Raw genomic sequence first — 22,038 nt, forward strand, 5'->3', positions numbered from 1 at the left:
CCTACAGTGAAGCATGGTGGTGGCAGCATCATGCTGTGGGGATGTTTTTCAGCAGCAGGAACTGGCAGACTAGTCAGGATGGAAGGAAAAATGAATGCAGCAATATATAGAGATATCCTGGATGAAAACCTGCTCCAGAGCGCTCTTGACCTCAGGCCGGGGCGAAGGTTCATTTTTCAGCAGGACAACGACCCAAAGCACACAGCCAAGATCTCAAAAGATTGGCTTCAGAACCACTCCGTGAATGTCCTGGAGTGGCCCAGCCAGAGTCCAGACTTGAATCTGATCGAACATCTCTGGAGAGACCTGAAAATGGCTGTGGACAAAACGTCTCCCATCCGACCTGATTGAGCTTGAGACTTATTGCAAAGAAGAATGGGCAAAACTGCCTAAAGATAGGTGTGCTAAACTTGTGGGATCATATTCAAAAAGACTTGAGGCTGTATTTGCTGCCAAAGGTGGATCAACAAAGTATTAAGCAAAGGCTGTGAATACCTATGTAAATGTGATTTCTTAGTTTTCTATTTTTAATAAATTCAAAAAAAGTTTTCACATTGTCGTAATGGAGTATTTTGTGTAGAATTTTGAGATAAGAGATTCAATTAATACAATTTGGAATGAGGCTGTAACATAGCAAAATGTGGAAAAAGTGAAGCGCTGTGAATACTTTCCGGATGCACTGTATATATATATATGTATATATATATATATATATATATATATATATATATACCGTTGCTTGCAAAACTATTTGGCCCCCTTGAACATATTGAGCTTTTGCCACATTTCAGACTTCAAACATCAAGATGTTAAACTAATTTCTTGGGAAGCATCAACAACAACATTGAGTTAATACTTTGTAGCGCCACCTTTTGCTGCGATTACAGCTGCAAGTCGTTTGGGGTATGTCTATGTAGAAACTGACAATTTTGCCCTTTCCTCCTTGCAAAACGGCTCGAGCTCAGTGAGTTTGGATGGAAAGCGTTTGTGAACAGCAGTTTTCAGTTTTTTCCACAGATTCTCAATTGGATTGAGGTCTGGACTTTAACTTGGCCATTCTAACACCTTGATATGTTTTTTTTGTGAACTATTCCATTGTAGCTTTTGCTTTGCTTTGGATCATTGTCTTGTTGGAAGACAAATCTCCGTCCCAGTCTCGGGTCTTTTGCGGACTCCATCAGGTTTTCTTCCAGAATGGTGCTGTTTTTGGCTCCATCCATCTTCCCAAAAAATTTAACCATCTTCCCTGTCCCTGCTGAAGAAAAGTAGTCCCAAACCATGATGTTGCGACCACTATGTTTGACTCTGGGGATGGTGTGTTGAGGGTGATGAGCTGTGCTGCTTTTATGCCAATTGATTTTTCTGTGCTTCAAACCGACCTCTGAGACTATCACAGCGCAGGTGCATTTATACAGAGACTCGATTGCACACAGGTGGATCCCATTTATCATCGTTAGTCATTTAGATCAACATTGAATCATTCAGAGATCCTCACTGAACTTCTGGACAGAGTTTGCTGCACTGAAAGTAAAGGGGCTGAATAACTTTGCACACCCACCTTTTCGTTTTTTATTTGTTAAAGTTAAAAATATCCAATAAAGTGTGTTCCACTTCATGATTGTGTCCTACTTATTGTTGATTCTTCACAAGAAATTAGTTTTATATCTTGATGTTTGAAGTCTGAAATGTGGCAAAAGGTCACAAAGTACAAGGGGGCCAAATAGTTTCGCAGGCCACTGTAATATATATATATATATATAATTTTTTAGTCAGAGAGGGAGAGAAGCTCGAACATAATGATTGACATTTTAGGCCCAACCTGAATTTTGGGTCTTACCTGTAGCCCCCTCTAAGTGAGACTCATGTTAGGACAAATTAATATAATATTCTTGACTGTCAAGTCATGTTTGTGTGAATACCCCTTAATAAAACTAAATTCTCAAAATAATTAAGTGTTTTTGCTCATTATTCAATATTGTTTTTTCAATCAATCATGGTTTTCCCTACCAATATATATTTTCTTTCAGACGCGGGCGTTTTTTTTTTTTGACAGTTCAGTGGGGCGCAGCGACTTTTCCTGCCATATGTATGGGATCCGGTAGGTGGCGTTTGCACGGTAACTGCTCCCTTGTGTAATCGGTTAAGAAGAGAAGAAATCAGGGAGCCTCAGAAGCTTCCTGAAGTTTAGTCGTTGTTTTTTTTTTAAATAATGGATTTTTTTTGTAATGTAACTTTAAAAAATGGCATTTGAAACGTGTCATGGGTTTACTTTTATCAGAAAGAGTATATTGTCTTCTTGCGTCACACCTCTTCATTTTTGAACAAGCTAGGTAGTGCAATTGCGAAGCTACCTAGCTGTCAAGACTTATTTGTTATTGTGTGCTTTTTGTCTTCTTGTGTGTTTCTGAGGACAAACACATGAACGTGTCTCTGGTGGTCGTACGCTTGGAAATAGCCGACCACTCTCCCATCCCACAAGGCTTCTATTACTCTGCTGGTTAGTACACAAGGCGACTCCGAACACTGTTTTGATTTGGGCCGGCTGGCTAGCAAGTTAGCTTGCTAATCAGCTGTGGCGATGACTGGCAACACTCCCATGAACATTTATTTGCCCTCCGGTTAATTACTCTATTGTAAAGACTTGAAATTTGTAACAGAATAGTTTGAAGTGCGTTTTAATTTACACCCCCCCCCCTTATAATTTACCACACAGACAAAATAGTTTGTCTAAATAAATACAAATCTTGACTCTGATGCATGTAAAGAAAATGGGGAACTCATAATGGATATTCCTAATTGAACTCTTGATATTTTTTTGATCTAAACGTTGGAGTATTTCCCATATTCTTTGTCGAAAAAGATCTAACGTTACAACACGCTGAAACGTCATTATGCAGCTCTCCCATTTCTGCTTGAAACAATGGTATCCGACGATAACGGCATCGAGTATAGAAGACAGCGGGAACTGATACTCTGACATATTTGTCTCAAATTAAACGAAATTGTGACAGTTTATCTTAAAGAGTGAAGTCATCTGTAAAACAAATGAAGTATGCGAAATCCTGCTCCGCAGATGGGGAAAGAACTAAGCAAGATGCTGAAATATGTTTATTTGGTCAATAAAATAAACTTGTTTACACTAACAAATGTGTTTTATTTTACATAATCTATCATACTGTGAGTAAATAGGTGCTGTGTTGCATTTGTAACGTTTATTATTGCTTAATAAGGGGAATAGGAAGCAATCATAAGGGGCGCTATTAGTTGAATTTGACGGGTATGTTGTTTTTAAAAAGGACAGATATGCTATAAGGTTAATTTCACATTTGTGAACACAGTTCACTGACATATAGCGTTTCTTTAATAATATTATCATAAAACTAAAGGATTACAACTCTTCTTGCAACAAAAAGAAAAAGGTTACTGTTAAGCAGCCACAAATTTCTTGACATCAAATCTTGCAACATGTTTCTTGCAAATAGACTTTTAAATTCTTATGGCAAATCTTAGAACACATAGCAATGAGTAATGTTCGATTGGCACAGTTATCTTATTATGGGGTTTTTGTTAGGGGAAAAAAACTACTGGACCCAACTAGTAATGAAATATAGATGAATAAAGGCAATCAACGTGGTACTTATCTAAATATTGTTCTGTTTGACCGTAATTTACAAAAGACATAATTTCAAACGAAAATAATGACATCTGGGAGATGTTTTTGTAAACAAAAAATGCATTAAAAATAAAATATACTAAACATTCATCATTTAGGTTTTTGGGGTTGCTCTAATAGAAACAATTGGTATGTAATGGTAGTACATGACAATGTATTTAAATAAGTTTAATATTTCATTCTAAACATTTACCCTCACATATGAGCATTCTGTCGCTCTTTCTTTTTTTTTTTTTTTTTTTAATTATTACAAACACCCAAGTTAGCACATCCTTGCAGCAGTTTGGGATGTTCCCTATTGCATCCGCCAAAAATCCTGCTCAATTTTGTCCCTTCTACACTCAGTAAGCGGCATGTCCGAGGAGCAGCTTCATGACAAATCTTTGGGACTTGCCCGGCATGCTTTGAGCGGCAAAACCGAAGTGGAGAGAAACGCCGTCTTGCACCAGCACATGGGAAGCAGATCAATGGGAGACATGGTCATCGAGACTTTTGAACCTTGTCCAGGTGATTAACCGTTGGATTTTTTTTTCCTACTTTGATATTCTGTCACATGGGCAAGAAAAGCTGCATCCGGCTTTATTTAGATGTTTAATGAATGGGAAGATTAAAAAACAATGTCAAGATCCAGCCGTTGCTCATTAGGCTACACCTATTTTAAGGCACATAACACGTTAACATACTTACAAAATTATGTTTTTCTGTATTATGCTTCAGAAATCCAGTTAGTTTACATTATATGTTTTCAGATTCAATACAATATTGATTAATTGACTTGATTGATTTTATTTCTTTCCACTGATCATCAGACACAGGGTTACAATAAATTCAAATCAACAGATTCGATAAACAGTTGACAAAACAGAAGGAAAAAAGGGCCAACGGGAAAACCTGAGGCTAATCTTAGACCCTTTGAAAATCTAAACACTTCACATAAATCAGATCATGTAATCTAGTTATTATAACAAGGTATGGTATGTAACATGAATAAGATTTCATCATCACACAAGATAAGTAATCTTTTATTTAAAAAAACCAAAAACAAAAAATCAATTAGATGTAAGATCTTCAGCCTGAGCCTGACCCAACGTGTATTTCGGCCTGGGTTTGGCCTGACAGGGCCTGCTTCTCTCTCTATTACTTTTTTTATTCTAGTAAATATTTTTATAAAAATGTATACTAAAACTATGTTTGTATACTTAACTTAAAAGCAACACATTGATTAAAAAAAAAAGAAAATATATTAAAATCAAAAAACAAAACAAAAACCTGTTTCTCTCTTATGATGCCGCACTAGATTCTTAAGGATGTTCTGTTGATGTGGCTTATGGCCCAATTTTTAACCCGTCAAAATGAGGGGCGGCCTAAAAATGTTCCTGTCAACTCGTAAAAACATCAGTCAATGTTGAAAACTGTCTTGTTTAACTTCAATCTCCAGACTCCTCCCAAACAAAATATGAAATTTTGGGCTTGTTCCGGGTTCTGCACTGCAAATCAGGTTGATTGGTCGGGCTCGGGCTGGGTCAGGCTTTAATACCCGTGGGCCTGGTTAAACTGGATTTTTGAGGCCTGATCTTCTAATTTCAATACAGATTTTAATTACTTAATATTTATTTTGGTTGGTCTGGCATCGATAACTTGGATTGTGTAATTTGATATCAAGTTACACTTTAGTTAGTGTGTTGTGCATCATTATGTCAAAAATTGGACAAGTAGTGTTTAGTTTCCAAAAGTTTCCTGAGCTTTTGCATATGTAGACAAGGGTGGCGGCGGTGCCATGAGGGAAGATGCAAGAGATTGTGCTGCAGCGGCGCCGGATTCTCCCTCAAAGCAGCTACCAGAGCAAATCTCTTTCTTCAGTGGAAACCCGTCAGTGGAGATCGTGCACGGGATCATGCATCTCTACAAGACCAAGTTAGACTCGCAATATCATTTTTAATTTCACACCCACCAACTTTAACCACTGCATCTAATTTTTCTGATAATCCGTTCACATCTCATTCTTCTCTTATGCTCTTTTTCCTTGTCACACCTACCTATTTTATTCTGCCGTTTTCTTTTTTGTGTTTATTTTACCTTCAATCAAACCCCCCTTCATATCTATCCATCCCCCGTAGCAAGATGACATCGTTGACTGAGGAGGTGGGACGCAGCGCCATGGTTTGCATCCTCACGGTTCCTGCCACCATGACTAGTCACGACCTGATGAAGCTAATGGCGCCCTTCAACGACGTCATGGAGCACATGAAGATCATCCGAGACTCCACTCCCAACCAGTACATGGTCCTCATCAAGTTCAGCACGCAGGTCGCTGCATGCACTTAATTGTGTGTTTCCATGCCAGTGTTAATATTTCCACTGAACATTTCTGTCATTTCAATCGTCATCCTTATCTTCACGCAAAAAAAGTAAACTAAATAACAAGTCATGCAATGACACAAGAATAACTATTGATTGATAATCTTTGAATAAATTCTGAAACAAACAACAAACATCGTGAGAAATTCCAATGTAGCGCAGGGCTCTCCAACCTTTTTCAAGCTGAGAGCTACTTTTCTTTACTAATTAGTGCAAAGGCACCCTGTTTGATATACATTTCCAAAATAACAAATTATCCTGTTATTACTACATTGTTACTATGTTATTACTAAGGTAATTATTGGAAGTAGGGTCAAATAGACTCTGTCAACCACTAAAAAAACTATTTTATTAGAACGTCACACTGATGCAGCACGGGTAAGCTATTTTCAGATCAAGTCTGCGGGCATCTCATCTGTCTTTAAGGGGCAGGCCCCTGCTGTAGAAGGTTTCTAATTGAATAGAATCATTTTGTTGTCATTGTTTAAAAACGAAGTGTACATTTTTACAGAGTTAAATGTGGCACTCCAGGAAAAACTTGATAGACTTGAACTATAACAGTAAGATAAAGAATATTCGGTTATTGTCAAATTTGTATTGTAATATTTATAAGATCGTGGCTGAAGACTGGCCTTTATTTTATCTTACAACCGTGACACGCGGCGAAAAAACAAAAAGCAATACTTGCCAATCCAAATGGATGTGAAGGCGAGCCAGAATACTAGTGGCAAAGGCGGCAGGTAAACATTCCCACGAAGCTCTCTAGGAGGGCGCAAAAACACGCAGCTCCGAAGAAAACCATTTCTAGGCTGAAATAATAGGGATGGCATAAACGCCATTTCCTTCAAGTGGAAGATAGTGGTATTCACCGACCTCGCGAGAATAAAAAAAGGAAGAGCACCAATGATGAGACGGGACTTTTTAGACATTCCTAATAAGACAGGTGTGATGGAGTGACTCATTTTTGGTATGCATCTTTCGAACTGCGCATGCGCGAAGGTGAAATTCTGTGCTTGCAGCACTACCTCTGGTGGTCGCTAGGGACAAAATAGAACAGAGTACTAGTTTCCATGATATCTACATTAGAAAATAGCAGCAACATAGGGCAGTCAGGAGAATAGAACCAATCAAAAAGCAGGACATATTGAAAGTGTGGCAAGTACGTATGTCTTAAGTGGACAGTGTGTATTATTTAGCGCCTCCTAGCGTTGAAAAAACACCTAATTCATTTGAAAAAAACAATTATCCAGAAAATAAGGAAAAATACATGAACTATGATATAAACATATGTTTTTCAAAACACTGTAGTCGAGAAATTTTTACTCATTTTGCCTCAAATGAGCCTCACCTAGAAGTAGCTGACAAAGTTATCCGATATCTTCCCACACGAACCCAAAAACCAAAAACCCTGCAAAATAGTGAGCGAAAATCCAGTAGAAAGATGGTGCAGTTTGGTCACTTTAGTCTATGTAGTTTGCATTCTTCCTTGGGTTTTTTTGCACTTTTTTTCCTTCACACTACACAATACAGTACTATCTTGTGGTTTTGTACACTTTTCGACCCTTATGGTACAATACATTTCATTAAAGCACGTTTTTTATTAGCACCACTATGTATGCCATGCATTTCATTTATACATTTACCGTAAATTCCGAACTATAAGCCGCTACTTTTTCCCCAAATGTTCAGCCCTGCGGCTTATTCAGTGAAGTGGCCAATTTATGTAATTTTTCTAACGGCCACCAGCGGCACTCAAGTACAAAAGGTAAAATTTAGACCGGTGGAATCGTGCGCCGAGGTAGACTGCATCCTCTTAGTTTATGTTCGAATTGTCCGTATGACAGAGGACAAAGGTTCGTTCCGATTATGAGGAAGATGCCCTTGATGGCGACAGTTATGAGGAGAAAGATGAGGACGTTTTACCGTGAATTTCGAAATTGCGGTACGTCTTTTTTTAACTGCTACGCTATGTGCGTTGCGAGCGTGTTAAGAGTAGCGTGGTGGTACCTTTCACAGGCACGGTTTGGGATGAAAGTTATATTATTATTATTATTAAAGCTTTGAAAACTCTCTCGGTGTACCGTCTTTCTTTGTAAATATGTGTAACCATGTATAATATGTATTTGCAACTGTATATTTTTGTAATATATTTATTTTAGAGACTTATTGTGATATGTTTTCTACGAGCGAATCAAAAAGAAGGGGCGGAGCAAACGCGGGCTGATAGGAAGTGGGGTAAAGCTGAGTTAAATCTCTTTGTTGTTGCAGCGGACAATAGTGGATGTATATTTTTCCCACCCTTAACTTTGGAAATATACATTTTTTTCGTTGGATTACTTTCAACGGAACCTGGACTTTAAAGGTTTGCATTAAATTCTAAGTACCGGTATCATCTTCCGTTCACGTTGCTGATAGTGGTGGATGGATTGTGTACTATATTTGCTGTTACAATCGCGGCACCTAGAGTCAGGTTTGGGATAAACTTGTGACTGTGTTACATGTTTAAATGTTGGCGCATGCGGCTTATACACAAGTGGGGCTTGTGCAAGGATAAAACCATTAATGTCCGCAAAATGTGGTGCGTGCGGCTTATAATCTGGTGCGCTCTATAGTCTGGATTTTACGGTAGTTGCTTTTTAACCAAACTTCCTTACATTGGATTCAGCAATTCTGAACCGTCAGCCTTTAGATATTTCTCTTTGAAATGAAAATAAGAATGCTACATTACTTCCTAAAGCTACTTTATTTTTAAATTAAAGTTAAAGCTGCATTTTTTTTAGTACTCTTTTATAGGGCTTAATAAAAAAATGGTCGCACTTGTTTGGATGTGGACCCGAAACTTGAGATACATTGAAAACACTTCATTATAAGTGCTGGGAAAAACACTTATAACAACGGGTTTACACTTTGTTTGAATGTTTTTAATCATCCTTCATTTTGTTGTTATTTCTAAGTATACAATCAACTGAATTTCAAGAGCGAAAAGGCAGAATGATTGAAACAATTCTCTGGAGTATGAAATGATATGTTTTCCATTCCTATGTCAGGCGGATGCCGACAGTTTCTACACAACATGTAACGGCCACCAGTTTAACTCCATAGAAGAGGCCGTCTGTCAGCTCGTCTACGTGGAGCGGGCCGAAGTCATCAAGTCCGAGGAGGTGAGGAGTCGGCTGTCGAAGAAGCGTCATTTCTGTGCCCTGCTATCTTCCTCATCTTTTTCCAGGGTGCCAGTTTGCCAGTGATGGAGTTAACAGAACTTCCTAAATGCACCGTATGCCTGGAGCGCATGGACGAGTCCGTCAACGGCATCCTCACCACGCTTTGTAACCATAGCTTCCATAGCCAGTGTCTGCAACGGTGGGAGGATGCGTCGTAAGTCAGCAAACTTTTACGTTTTCCAATTATGTGGATAAGATTATCCAGAGGGTTTGTACGGGTCCTTGAAATGCTTGAGTTCTAATGTTGTGTTTTTAAGGGTTGAAAATTGAATTTTGGGTGTGAAGGGCTTGTAAATGCTTAGAATTTATATTGCACTTCTCAAAAAGCCTACTTAAAAATGACTCCGAAACTGCTCTCTGGTGTTTTCGCTTTGACTTTGCCTTTCTTCTTCGCTCATGATTAACAGAAGTTTGCATTAGTTTGAGTGGTATCGTCCTATGAAGCATCATTGCCTCCTATGGGTCGCCCTCAAGAGGTCAGGTGCATGCTACACCTAAACAGTCAAGTCATGTTTATTTGTATAGCCTTTAATCACAAGGAGTCTCAAAGGGCTGCACAGACCACAGATTATTGCAGACCACAGACTATTATTACACCGTCCGCTGATCTAAAAGGTACACGAGGGCAAGGAAAAACTCAAAAACCTCAGCATGAGGGAAATGAAGAAACCATGAGGTAACCCCCCTTCCACAATGACCAGGTTGCAATGGATGTTGTATTAATAAACAATTAAAATAAAAATGAAATATAAAATAATTTCAGTATTAAAAAAACAAAAAAAAAACAATTTAACCCTTTTTGATATTTGAGGTCAACAACACAGAATCCCTGAAAAAAAATGCATATTGACCAATCACAAGAGAAAAAAAAATGTTGAAATGTGGAACGAGGGGCTGATCGGGGGTGGGAAGAGTTAGTCAATGCTGTTGACCTGAAGTTTAAACCACATCGGATGTATCTTTCATGTAACTTTCGGTGAGTTCCTGCCTTTGAAAAGCCAATGCGGCACAACCTCACTCAGACCTTAGTTCCTGCGGCCCCCAAGTAAATTGAGTTTTGAGACTCCTGGTCTAATCTAGCAGTTTTATTTTTATCTCTCTACAACATAAATTCATTAAAGGGACAGCCACAACAGCCCCGTCAACCATATTCCATTCTCATTTTACTCCTTTCAGGGCACTATTAAATGTATATTGGTGCAAGGATTAGTTATCAATTATGGACATTCATTATGTGCCTGATTAAAAGCCGCACCTAGTACATTTTAAAGGAAAAAAACATGGTGTGCATACAAAAGCGGCATATGACTATAAGTTGCATGTGCCCACATTGAAACATGAGATATTTACAATGAAAGAAAGTTAGCACTCTCCTTTACGATTGACACGTTTTCCATGATGAGGGTCTGTTCATGCTAGTTTTATTCATCAACAAAGAACAAAGTTACATTAAACTTGTGTCTTCCTCGACACATATATTCTACCTGTCTCAATCTTACCTCTACTGCTCAGGCGACCCTGGGGTGCGTTCGAAAAATTGCATTATTTAGCTGCATCATTGCATAAGCCGCATCATTGCATAAGCCGCATGGTTGAAAGCTTGGTGAAAAAAGTGGTGGCTTATAGTTCGAATTTTACAGCAGGTATCTGTTTTGATGACTACTCAAATTTGGGTCTGAATAAATGTGTTATCCACCATTCCTACTAATAATCACAAGTATAAATCTGTCGCAAGCAGCCCAGCGGCCATTTTGGTAGGGCCAACAATTCCACTCAAGGCTGGTTTTCTTAACAATCCATATCACGTCAGAGAAAATGTTGACAAACAAAAATTAAAGCCACCCTTTAGGATTTTGCCCAAAGGGAACTATTTTGGACTCAAGTATCTTCTAAGTAACATATAAAGGACACATTTTGACAATGTTCAGCAAGCTTTTGATAAATAGTTTTCAGGACTGATTCAGATCAAAAATCCTTACCCTCTAAGTGTTGCATTGTGTGTATGTAAAAAAGAGTGATTGGGGTTTCCCTTTTAGGAAACACATGGAAGTAGCCATTAAAAACTCAAATTCCTGTTTTTGTTGTCCAATCAGCAAGCTGAGATCATTGTCATTTGTAACGTTTATGCACACGCAGGTGTCCTGTGTGCCGCTACTGTCAAACTCCAGAGCCGGTGGAGGAAAATAAATGCTTTGAGTGTGGCGTGCAGGAGGTAAGGCAGATGATTCCTCCATTTAACTTTCCAACGTGCCTTTGGCTAAACTTTCACCCGTTGACCCTGTGCACTTTTTCACCTAGAACTTGTGGATCTGCTTGATCTGCGGCCACATCGGCTGCGGTCGCTACATCAGCCGCCATGCCTACAAGCACTTTGAGGAAACGCAGCACACCTATGCCATGCAGCTCACAAACCACCGCGTTTGGGATTATGCAGGAGGTACCCATGTCTACTGATACTTTAACTTGAAGACAATATAATGGGGTAAAAGAGTTAGACACTGGTGATTGGGAAATCAAAATTCAAAAAATTGGTATGTGGTAATGAAAAATCTGTACAAAATGTTTTTTTAACAAATTATTATAATCGCAGTAAACATACAATAATTAGGGTGCCTTTATCAACTATAAAATTGTGTCCAACTAGTTAGTTCTTGGAAAAATATTTGTAATTTTCCATTCTTATTCTGCCCGAAAAGTGGCACAAGCTTAAAAATTTCAGGGTTCACATTGCCTGAAATTCTTGACAATGTGTTTCAAGGTTTGAAAACTGCTTGAAATTAGGGTAAAGTGCTTGTAAATACCTGATCTAAAACTGACATGAGGGCAAGGAAAAACTCAAGACCTCAGCGTTCAAAATCCATGTTTCTTAAAAAGTCTGCCGACACTGCTCTCCGGTAATCTCGCTTTTCTATTGTATTTCTCCTTCCCTCATGATAAATGGCAGCTAGCATTAGTTTGTATGTCATTGTCCTGTAAAGCGTCATCAGCTCCGAGAGGGCAGTTGCATGCTACACCTAAACATGGCACTATGAAATGTGCATTCGTTCAAGGATTACCTATCAATTATTGACATTCATTATGCAAAAAAAATAAGTTGTGTTTCCCAGTGGTAAATTGTAATGGGAAGAACTTCTGAAAATTTAAAATGTACTTTAGATCTAAAATCATATGTCTTGATGAACACACACGCAACATTAAAAATCACGTAGGTAAATCTCAGATATATTTGTGGCTCTACAAACTGCACGATTAATATTGGATTTCCTCTTTTGATGTTACTGGAGAAATTGGAAAATTAGCTATGAAAGTCCTTAAAAAGTGCTTGAATTTGGCCATAAAAAAGGTGTACGGAGCCTGAAAGTTTAAGGGGGCCACATACTTTTGGAAGGCATTGTAATAAACACGTGTGCTCTCATGGCCCTTGGGGAGGGATCAAATTACATTCGTTTTAAAATTGCTGCATTGGCTCCCAATGCATTTTGGCACTAGACAATTCACTAGGTGACCCTTTTTGACTTCAAAATTGTGAATTCCACTTAAAGTGGAGAAATATTCATGTCAGTGAGCTACTCTAATTAAAAATGGGAAACAGTCAACGGCTGATATCTGTTAGCATTTTCACATCAGCATGTCCCCAATGCACCTTCTTTAGACAATTACGTTCACCGGCTGGTGGCGAGCAAGACGGACGGGAAGATGGTCCAGTACGAGTGCGAGGGAGACACCTGCCAGGCCGAGAAGATAGACGCCCTTCAGTTGGAGGTACGCCCGACGTGCCCCTCTATCGCATTTGGAGCATGGCGCTAATGGCGTTCGCACGGCATCTCCCGCAGTATTCGTACCTTCTGACCAGCCAACTGGAGTCGCAACGGGTCTACTGGGAGAACAAGATTGTCCACCTGGAGAAAGAAACTGCCGAGGAGGTGAACCCTCACGACGTCCATGTCGTCACGGGAAATGTGTGTCGCTGACTTGCGTGCGTGTGTTTGGGGCAGCTCAACCACATGAAGGCCAAGTTTAAGGAGACTCTGGAGCGCTGCGACACCCTAGAACGCCGACTGTCAGAAATCAGCAAAGACAGGGGGAGCATGGAAAAGAAGTAAGCTGGGACCTCCACCAAGGCACCTCATAAACGAGGGGTGTCAAACAGGTGTCCCGCAGGCTGGATAAGGCCCACCAAGGGTTCTTATCCACGGCAGAAGAGAATAATGAGCTGCAGTTTTAAACATGTTTTCGCTCTCTCTCTTCCCTCTCAGTCTATTTTTCTGTCTCTTTCTTCTGTTTATCTATTCATTTTGTCTTTCTTTCCCGCGCTTTTTTCCTTCGTTTTCTATTTTTTTTCTCTGTCTCTTATTTTTCATTTTGATTAATCTTTCTTTCTTGTTCTCTCTCTCTCTTTGTCTCACTCCCCTTCATTCTCTCTTTCTGTTTCTCTCTTTCTCCTTCCCTTTCTATCCCTCTCTTTTCCCTCTATTTTTCACCTGTATTCTTTCTCTTCCTGTTTTTCTCTTGTTTTGTCTCTTTCTCCCTTGTTTTCCCTGTCTTCTGTTTTTATTCTTTCATTTTCCCTTCTTTTCTATTTTCTTTCTCTCGCTCCCCTCTTTCCTTCTTTCTTATTTTTTCATTCTCTCTCTTTTTATTATCTTTTTATCTTTCCTTTTCTTTCCCTTTCTCTTTCTCTTTTTCATTTTTGTGGTCTCTACATCTTTCCCCCTCTCTCTTTCTCTTTCTCTTTTTCTGTAACCTACTAGTTCAGCCCTGTGCGAATATTCTTTCTACCACGTGGGACCTGGGATTGAATGAGTTTGACACCCCTGTCATAAGTGTTTAATTTTTCAGCAATTTTGAGAAAGGTGATGCAGGATTTGGTATGTGTTTGGTGCACAGGTGCACGCAGCTCAACAGCCGCATACTCAAACTGAGCCATGAACTGAAGGAGGAGCAAGAGATGAACAAATGTCTGCGGGCCAATCAGACACAACTTCAGACCCGACTAGCCGATGAGGAGCGCAAGGCCAGAGAGAGCGGTGACTTCCCAAACACAGTTGTCAAATTAGTTGATTTTTGCAAAAAACAAAACTGCTTTGACATTTATTAGTAATCATAATTTAAATGCTTCATGAGTTCTTAAAAATGTTGGTGTAGTGATACTTGCGTCATTTAATTAAGATTTGAATAATGACTCTTCAAATTGGTCTTTTTAAAGGAACAGTGTGTTTTATTTGTCCACTAGATGTCGCTGTATTGTGTAGTGCATCTGCAAATGAGTGATAAGAAGCACAAGGAAGAATACTAACTACAGAGACTCAAAGTGACCAAACTGCACCTTTTTTCTTATTTTTTGCCCAGCCTTTTACAAGGTTTTTTGGGTACCCGTTGCAGAAAGATGGCTAACAATTGTCATCTCCCTGCTGAGCCTCATATTATGAAAACAAATGTCTTCACTTACATGTATTTAAAAAATATATATGTTTATATGATAGTTCATGTTATTTTACTTATTTTCCTAATCAATATTGTTTTATTTTGAAAAATGCCGTATTTTAGCACTGGGAGGCACTAAACAATACACACTGTCCCTTTAAAGAATAATCCATTTGTACGTCAGTGGACTTTTAATAATGGACAGGCAACTAACTAGGGTTGTCTTATACTGTGAATTATTGTTTTGATCTAATTCAAGTAAATACATGGTGGTATTAATCACAACCCATTGCTTTCGAATATGTTTTCCTTAGGAGCATCATCATCGTTGAATAATTTAACCGTGCCCCCATTATATATACAAATAAACACAGCACAAATATTTGAGGCATTAAAAATCGTTCCTTTCTTATAATTATATTACTACATTGCAGACTTAAACAGTATAGAAAATAAATATTTCTATTACAACTGTTTCCGAATAGAAGCTAAGAGAGTCAAATGAAAAAGCAGCAATATAACAAAATAAGAATAGTGTATTACGTATTTCCATTAGAAAACTAAAATACCCTCCATCGCACAATATTTAAAAAAAACAACATCAGGATTGCATATGAAGTTTCAATCGTCTCTCATTGGCCGTGAAGCCATAGTGACGACAGATTTAAAGAGTTTTGTTCAGGGACAGCAACATGTTTACATTTTTGCTTGCAGCTCGTTGTCTTTTTTTGTCGTGTTTCTGCAAATTTGGGGTGTTGCCACATTAGCAGACCACTTAACCACACAAGTTACTGAGGCATTGTCCATCGAAAAAAAAAAGTTCACACAGGGGTCTGCCTTCTATTTGCCCCCGTCTTTTTTACCTTCAGGTAGGGGTGGTCACATAGATTTTGCCCTCTCTTCCTCCCAGCAGCAGCAGGGCTGCTAGGGAGGGGTGCTAAACGTGTCTCTGTTAGTCACACACTCGGGCAAACTCAGGGCGCTGGGTGAGAGACAAAGAAGGGCTACAAAATATAGAAGCAGTGCTTTGAGGTAATCGGTAAAAGATTGATCGTAATGTAACATTCTAAGTTTTTACCTGTATATTAATGTTTAGCATCAATATATTTGTCAATGTTTAGCTAAATGCTTTATTAATATTTTGAATTTATTTTAGTATGTGGCTATTTTAAGGCAGTTTTGTATTAATATCATATTTTCTTATATGCATGTATTCACCATACCTGAATTGGTTTTGGTTTTACTAGTCATTTTGTTTTTTGGAGGGAAAAAAGAGGTAAATATATTATACTAATTCTGCTTCAAACTGCAGAGTGGAATGGTGGGTCCTCAAGGCCGACTAGTTGAGAACCACTGGTATAGATATCTACTTTTGGATCGATCCGTCTACCCCTGGTCAAAACCCAATTCCATCGCTATGTTGACAATTACTAGTTTCCATTTTGATTTTCCCTGTTGAATTGGTGTAACCCCGATGATGTTTTGCCGTCCAGGTGAGCAGAAGGACCAGGCCATGGCGGAGCTTCAGGATCAGCTGCGAGATGTCATGTTCTATCTGGAGACCCAACAGCACATCCAGCATCTTCCCGACGAGGCGCGAAGCGAAATCCAGGAAGGACAGATCAACATCGCCACCGACGAAGACGCCTCATCGGGCCCCGCCGACGCCGCCGCTGCCACTAGAGGAAGGAGGGGCCGCTGCCGGAAGAGGAAATAGATTTTCAAAACGCACGTGAATACATCGTTTTTTCCAAATCTATTTATCGAACTTTAGGCTATTTGACGCAGGGACGCCAGATGCTGCATTTCCTTGCCTGTGCCTTTCACGCCACGATGCGTTCTCTAGTGTGTCCGCGTTGACATGGTATCCTGAAATGGCATTCATGGGTTTAAGCCATCACACTGCAAACACGACATAACGCTACTTGTAAATCAAGTCAAAAAGCACTGTATTGTATTCAAAACATCGGGGCTTAATAAAAGACTGTAAATTATTTGGTGATTTTATTTTCATTGGGTATGTTTACAGTTTTGAATGAGTCCAGATTGAGCCAAAAGTAGAAAAACTAAAATGTTTTCCTTTGAAATGAGGGTATCAGTCACACTGTCCCTTTAAGTGCAACCCTAGTGGATAATGGATCTTTTTATTATACAAGGATTGAGTTTGATTATGTTGTGTTTAAGGACTTTTAAAAAAAACAATATTTGAAAACTGGAAAATTTTTACTCTGACCTTTTGTGTAGCCCAACCTCACGCAGACCCTAGCTCCGGTGGCCCCCATGTCAATTGAGTTTGAGACCCCTGCCTTAACCGCTCTCGTCGTCAATTCACCACTCCGTGTAGTATGTCTTGGGCAAGTACAGCCTGGTGGCACCCAAACCTCTCCAGGCTAGAGGTAGCAGGCATATTATGAAGGGTGTTGCATAAGGAACCCTTACTGGCTTAATGTGTGACTCCCTTATCTCCTGCATGCAAGTCTGGAGACTTAACCGCTGGACTACCAGCTGAATAACCCAAAGTCCTCAAAACGAGAGCATTACAGCTTGTGGGTTCCTTTTTTTGTTACGTCGACACACAAATATCAAAATTTCAAATCAAAAAGCCATGATATTGTCGTCCATATGTTTCTTCCCCATGTCTGTTAAGTTTAAACTTTGGTAGACATTCAAAATAAGGAGAGGACTCATCAACAGATTTTGAACGCTTAGGTCTTGAGTTTTTCCTTGCCCTCATGTCAGTTTTAGATCAGGGGACGGTGTGTATGGCCCTTTGAGACGTCTTGTGATTAGGGGCTATACTAATAAACTTGACTGTTAGTGGTTTACAACAACGTCTGACATTTTTATAACATTAGTAATGATAACAATACAAGTAATAATAATAATAACAACTCTAAATCCACTGGTTAATCACCGGACCACTAGGGGTGTTGATTCTATTTTTATTTTGGAATTGTGTTCATAGATTATCTTGTCAATGAATGAAGTTTTTTGGGGAACAGCTTTTTAAAAAAAACAGCGTCAACCACTAATAAACAAAATGGAACAACAAAATATTTGCACAAAACAGCAGAAAAATACCATATTATTCCTAAACATGTGCCGAAAGGGACGTTGAAGCCGAGGCTTTCAAGTGTCATTTGTTACATTTTTTTCCTTTTTTTTCTTCAAGGAAAGACATTTTCAAAACCAAAACATGTAAACCGAACTCTACCCCACATTTTAGTCATTGCCCCCGGAGTTCAGCAACGTGGTACTGGGAGTAAAAATCACGTGATGATGAGATCAAATCGAATGCCTACTCGTATGTCATTTACATCCCTCGTGATTAGGCGCTCTCATCGCTGCTTTCCGGGTTTGATACCCGTTGCATCGAAAGTTTTGCAAATGTCAGCGACATTTTTTGACTGATCAGTGATTGCTCAATTACAGTATATTACCGTAAAACCTCGTATATAATGCGCACCTAAACTTTGTGTGCTATTGTGGGTAGAAAACATGTCTGTTATATATGGTACAAGCAAAAACAAGGCAACTTTTCTTCTAAAATAGGAAACTTTTATTTTTTTCTGTGCGACCTTCGTACCAAACGACCCACGGCGCGGTACAGATCTGCAACCCAGTGGTTGGTTACCAAAGGTTTACATGGATAGTTACAGAATGTACATTTTTACATTTAAAGACTATTGTATTCATTTCATTCGCCACATTCAATACTGTAGTTGTTTTTTATCTACTCCAAAAAGTGAGCTTTGTTGCTGCACCTCGTGCGTTTCGAAGTTGGGCTCGTACGTTGAGCTCCAACATGAAGTTGCTTTCAAAACTATTTGTCCCCCTTGAACTTTGTGTCCTTTTGCTACATTTCAGACTTCAACCATCAAGATATAAAACTGGAATGATTAAAGCTTGAGAAATCTTTTTGTATCCAAATCCAGCTTTAAACTTCTCCACAACAGTATCTCGGATCTGCCTGGTGTGTTCCTAGTTCTTCATGATGCTCTCGGCGCTTTTAACCGACCTCTGAGAATATCACAGTGCAGGTGCATTTATACAGAGACTTGATTACACACAGGTGGATCCCATTTATCATTGTTAGTCATTTAGATAAACATTGAATCATTCAGAGATCCTCACTGAACTTCTGGAAAGGGTTTGCTGCACTTAAAGTAAAGGGGCTGAATAATTTTGCACACCCACTTTTTTGTTTTTTATTTGTTATAAAAGTTTAAAATATCTAATAAAGTGTGTTCCACTTCATGATTGTGTTCCACTTATTTTTGATGCTTCACAAGAAATTACAGTTTTATATCTTTACGTTTGAAGTCTGAAATGTAGCAAAAGGTCACAAAGTTCAAGGGAGCCAAATAGTTTCGCAAGCCACTGTAATTACAATGAAAATGCTTCTACATACGTTAACCATTCAAGAGTGAGTCCATTCATTTTAGTTGTGAAACATGATTTTCAAATATTTATACTCAAAGAAACAACTTGGGTTTTTTTTTCCCGACTTTTCCTTTTTTCATGCTAGTCTCCCTTATATTATAATTTTAATTTAATGCGCCTTATATAGAAAACCATTTTAGCAAAGGAATATTTTGCAAGGTGAGCTATATATTAACTTGCGCTTTATAGTCTGGAAAACTTGGTGATTTGACCAAATTTTGGGGTTAAACATCTCAGAGTTGACTTGGTTCATTCAATTCAATTTATTATTCAAATGCCGTCACTGAGAAATGCTGGTTTAATGATTAACCTAAAAAAACAAGAAGATTGGTTTGCTTTTCAGGAGAATAAATGCAATCGTCAAATTAGTTGGGCAGGTTTTTTAAAACCAAAAGTTAAATCGGTCTCTTTTGGACCCAATTAAGTGTTTTTTGTGTTGTTTTTTTAAAGGTTTCAATCAAAATCCAGAGCTTAAACTGTGACTTCTTGGATGAGTTTTGAAGACAAATTGAAAGGTCCTAACCCGCTCCCTGTTTGGGACACTCAAGTGTTTGTTGTCCAAACAAACTCGTGCCAGGCAGGCTTTCTTTTTTATATACAAACAGGAAGTTTGCAATTCATCCTTGTTTTTAAGGGAAGAAAACCTTTTTTTTTTTTTTTTTTTTTCAAAGTATTATGCGTGTAAAACTATCATTCCATCAAACGTCTGTTATCCAATGTCACTGTTTGGGCTTTACATTATTTTTTGTAGAACTTAATAGTGCCCCTAGAATGGTCAAGAGAATTGTATTGCATTTGATTTCAAATATTACCAGAAGTAGTAAAAAAAAAAAAACATTTGCAGTGTCTGAAATAACGTCTGCCCGGACGCCCGGGGCATGCATCTTTTATGTCGGGCGTACAACTTACAAAACGTCTCTGCCCAGGTGGCCGACAACTTTTTCAAGGGAAAAAAAAGATCAAATCAAACGTTTGCTTCATTCCGATTTCGAAATCTTCGTTCGGTTTGGAAATTTCGGAATTTCTGTTTGTTTGGCAATTTGCATACTCGGCAGCCAATCAGAAGCCTGCATCGAATAACTTAGTACCTCCGGACTTTCTCGAGCGTTATAAGGTCGCGCATTTGCATATCATTTTCCAGAGTAGACGCACAGAGAAGAGAGGAAAAATGGAGAAGTTGTTAGGAATCAAGCCAAAACCTCAGCCCCAGAAGAAATATTCAAAAGAAGCTAACAAAATTTATGACGCTACGTAATTTAAAAGCATCGTGGAAGGAGGAGTTCACGTGGCTTTTAGCAGACGACGCAACGCAAACATTGCATGAATGAAGATAGAGTAAATACAGGTACATACTGATGGCAGATGGAAAACAGCGAAGTCATATGCATGCAATGAATGTTATAAGTAGATTTATAATAAACTTAAATTTAAAGTGTTGTTCTGTTATATATTCTGATTATCAATCCTTAATACTTTGCAACAATGGTTTTTTGTGATTAGTCGTCTTATTGTGTTTCAAGTTGTGAAAAATGGGGCAGGCATGTTTTTTTGTCATGAGTTTCAGACACTGCCATTCGACTTCAACCCAAGTCTTTCAAAATTATTGTGATGAGAAATCGAAGAAGTACTTTGAATATTCCAAATATTGTTACTTTCATGAAAGTTTGAGTCATAATCTAATCCCTCATTTTAGTTTCATATAGACATTCTGTATTATTTCACCTTTAGATGCCGTTGTTGTTTATTGTGCAACCTAAACGAGTGCTAAAAGGCGCAGGGAAGAATACTAAAAGGAAGGAAGAAACTAGGGAGATTCAAAGTGGCCAAATTGCAAAATTTTTGTTTTCATTTTTTGCTCAGCTTTTGACAAAGTTTTTTGTCTTTAGGTCCTTAACAGCAAGATGGCAGACAATCCAGTCAGCTCTCTCTAGGTTAGGGTTACATTATGTAGATTAAATACATTTTTGTATGGTAGTCAGGTGTGGGGTGCGTATTTTGAGGTGTTTCCAAATAGTTGAAAGGAGAATACATTCCCTTTTAAGTATGTGTTAACAATGCCAAACTGAGTTCAAATAGCCTTATTTTTTCCCACCATGCCTATCTGCTTAATCTTACTTTTTGCACTGCCAGTCTTGGACACGCAACACTTAAGGAAGCTGGAAAGGGGGGAGGGATTTCATGCTCGTCCTTGGGGTTTTTGTTAGTGTAGCCTGAAAATGGAGAAAGTAAGAAAAGGCTGCCTTCAAATACGGTCTAAACGCCAATCCAAGACCCTAAAAGTTGTAAAAAAGAAGATCTTATTAGGACTTGAGGAATGAACTGACTGAGGCTGCGATCATGACTTTAAGCCTGTAGATGGCAGCAGAGAGTAGCAACATTTCAAATTCCGTGTAAATGTATTTTTTTTATCATTTAAATCAATATCGTTTTTTTTTTCAATGAATAAAGTATTTTCTATCACTTGGAGGCACTAAATAATACATACTGTCTGTCCATTCAATATGGACGTTGAAAGTGTAATCTTCATAATGGACTTCAATTAACATTCTAGAATAATTATAATAGAGGCTGTAATTTAGCACTTATCAGTTGCACGATATACTACAGCGCTACCTAGTGGTCAAATAAAACATACTGCCCCTTTCACACTATGAAAGATTCGGGTGGACAGTAATGCAAATATTTGCCCATGGCTGCATGGGGCGTGTCCTCCCTTTCAACTTTTATTAGCAACAGAACACACACAAGGACATTTAACCCCAGGAATCAAATCCACAACCTCTTGGTCCCAAGATAAACGCTCTACGTCCTGAGCTCCTGCCGTGAACATTGCTAGGTTTCTTAGAAAATACTTTGTTCTGAGAAAAACAGGTATTTGTGAAATGCATTTCTGTATCAGTCTTTTATAGCATTTGTGAT

The 22,038-nt window shown here is 38.6% G+C and overlaps 1 protein-coding gene across 1 annotated transcript; it reads left to right on the forward strand.

The window, feature by feature from the left end:
• The first annotated feature begins 2,121 nt into the window (after positions 1–2,121).
• Positions 2,122–16,670, forward strand: brap (BRCA1 associated protein). Its single transcript, XM_088319711.1, has 13 exons — positions 2,122–2,497; positions 4,019–4,180; positions 5,431–5,587; positions 5,791–5,980; positions 9,079–9,192; positions 9,258–9,406; positions 11,389–11,464; positions 11,551–11,689; positions 12,905–13,014; positions 13,086–13,175; positions 13,248–13,351; positions 14,140–14,279; positions 16,170–16,670. The coding sequence occupies exons 1-13, from the start codon at positions 2,419–2,421 to the stop codon at positions 16,391–16,393; spliced, it is 1,734 nt and encodes a 577-aa protein (XP_088175837.1). The 5' UTR covers positions 2,122–2,418; the 3' UTR covers positions 16,394–16,670.
• The last annotated feature ends 5,368 nt before the right edge of the window (positions 16,671–22,038 follow it).

This window comes from Urocampus carinirostris, chromosome 16 (genome assembly GCF_059441175.1).
Source record: "Urocampus carinirostris isolate Australia breed hairy pipefish chromosome 16, RoL_Ucar_1.0, whole genome shotgun sequence".
In the NCBI taxonomy this organism is placed as follows: Eukaryota; Metazoa; Chordata; class Actinopteri; order Syngnathiformes; family Syngnathidae; genus Urocampus; species Urocampus carinirostris.

Coding starts and splice junctions, on each gene's coding strand:
- brap (XM_088319711.1), top strand. CDS start 2,419: ATGAACGTGTCTCTGGTGGTCGTACGCTTGGAAATAGCCGACCACTCT. Junction 5,588..5,790: donor ATGCATCTCTACAAGACCAA/GTTAGACTCGCA, acceptor CATCCCCCGTAG/CAAGATGACATCGTTGACTG. Junction 13,015..13,085: donor TAGACGCCCTTCAGTTGGAG/GTACGCCCGACG, acceptor CATCTCCCGCAG/TATTCGTACCTTCTGACCAG.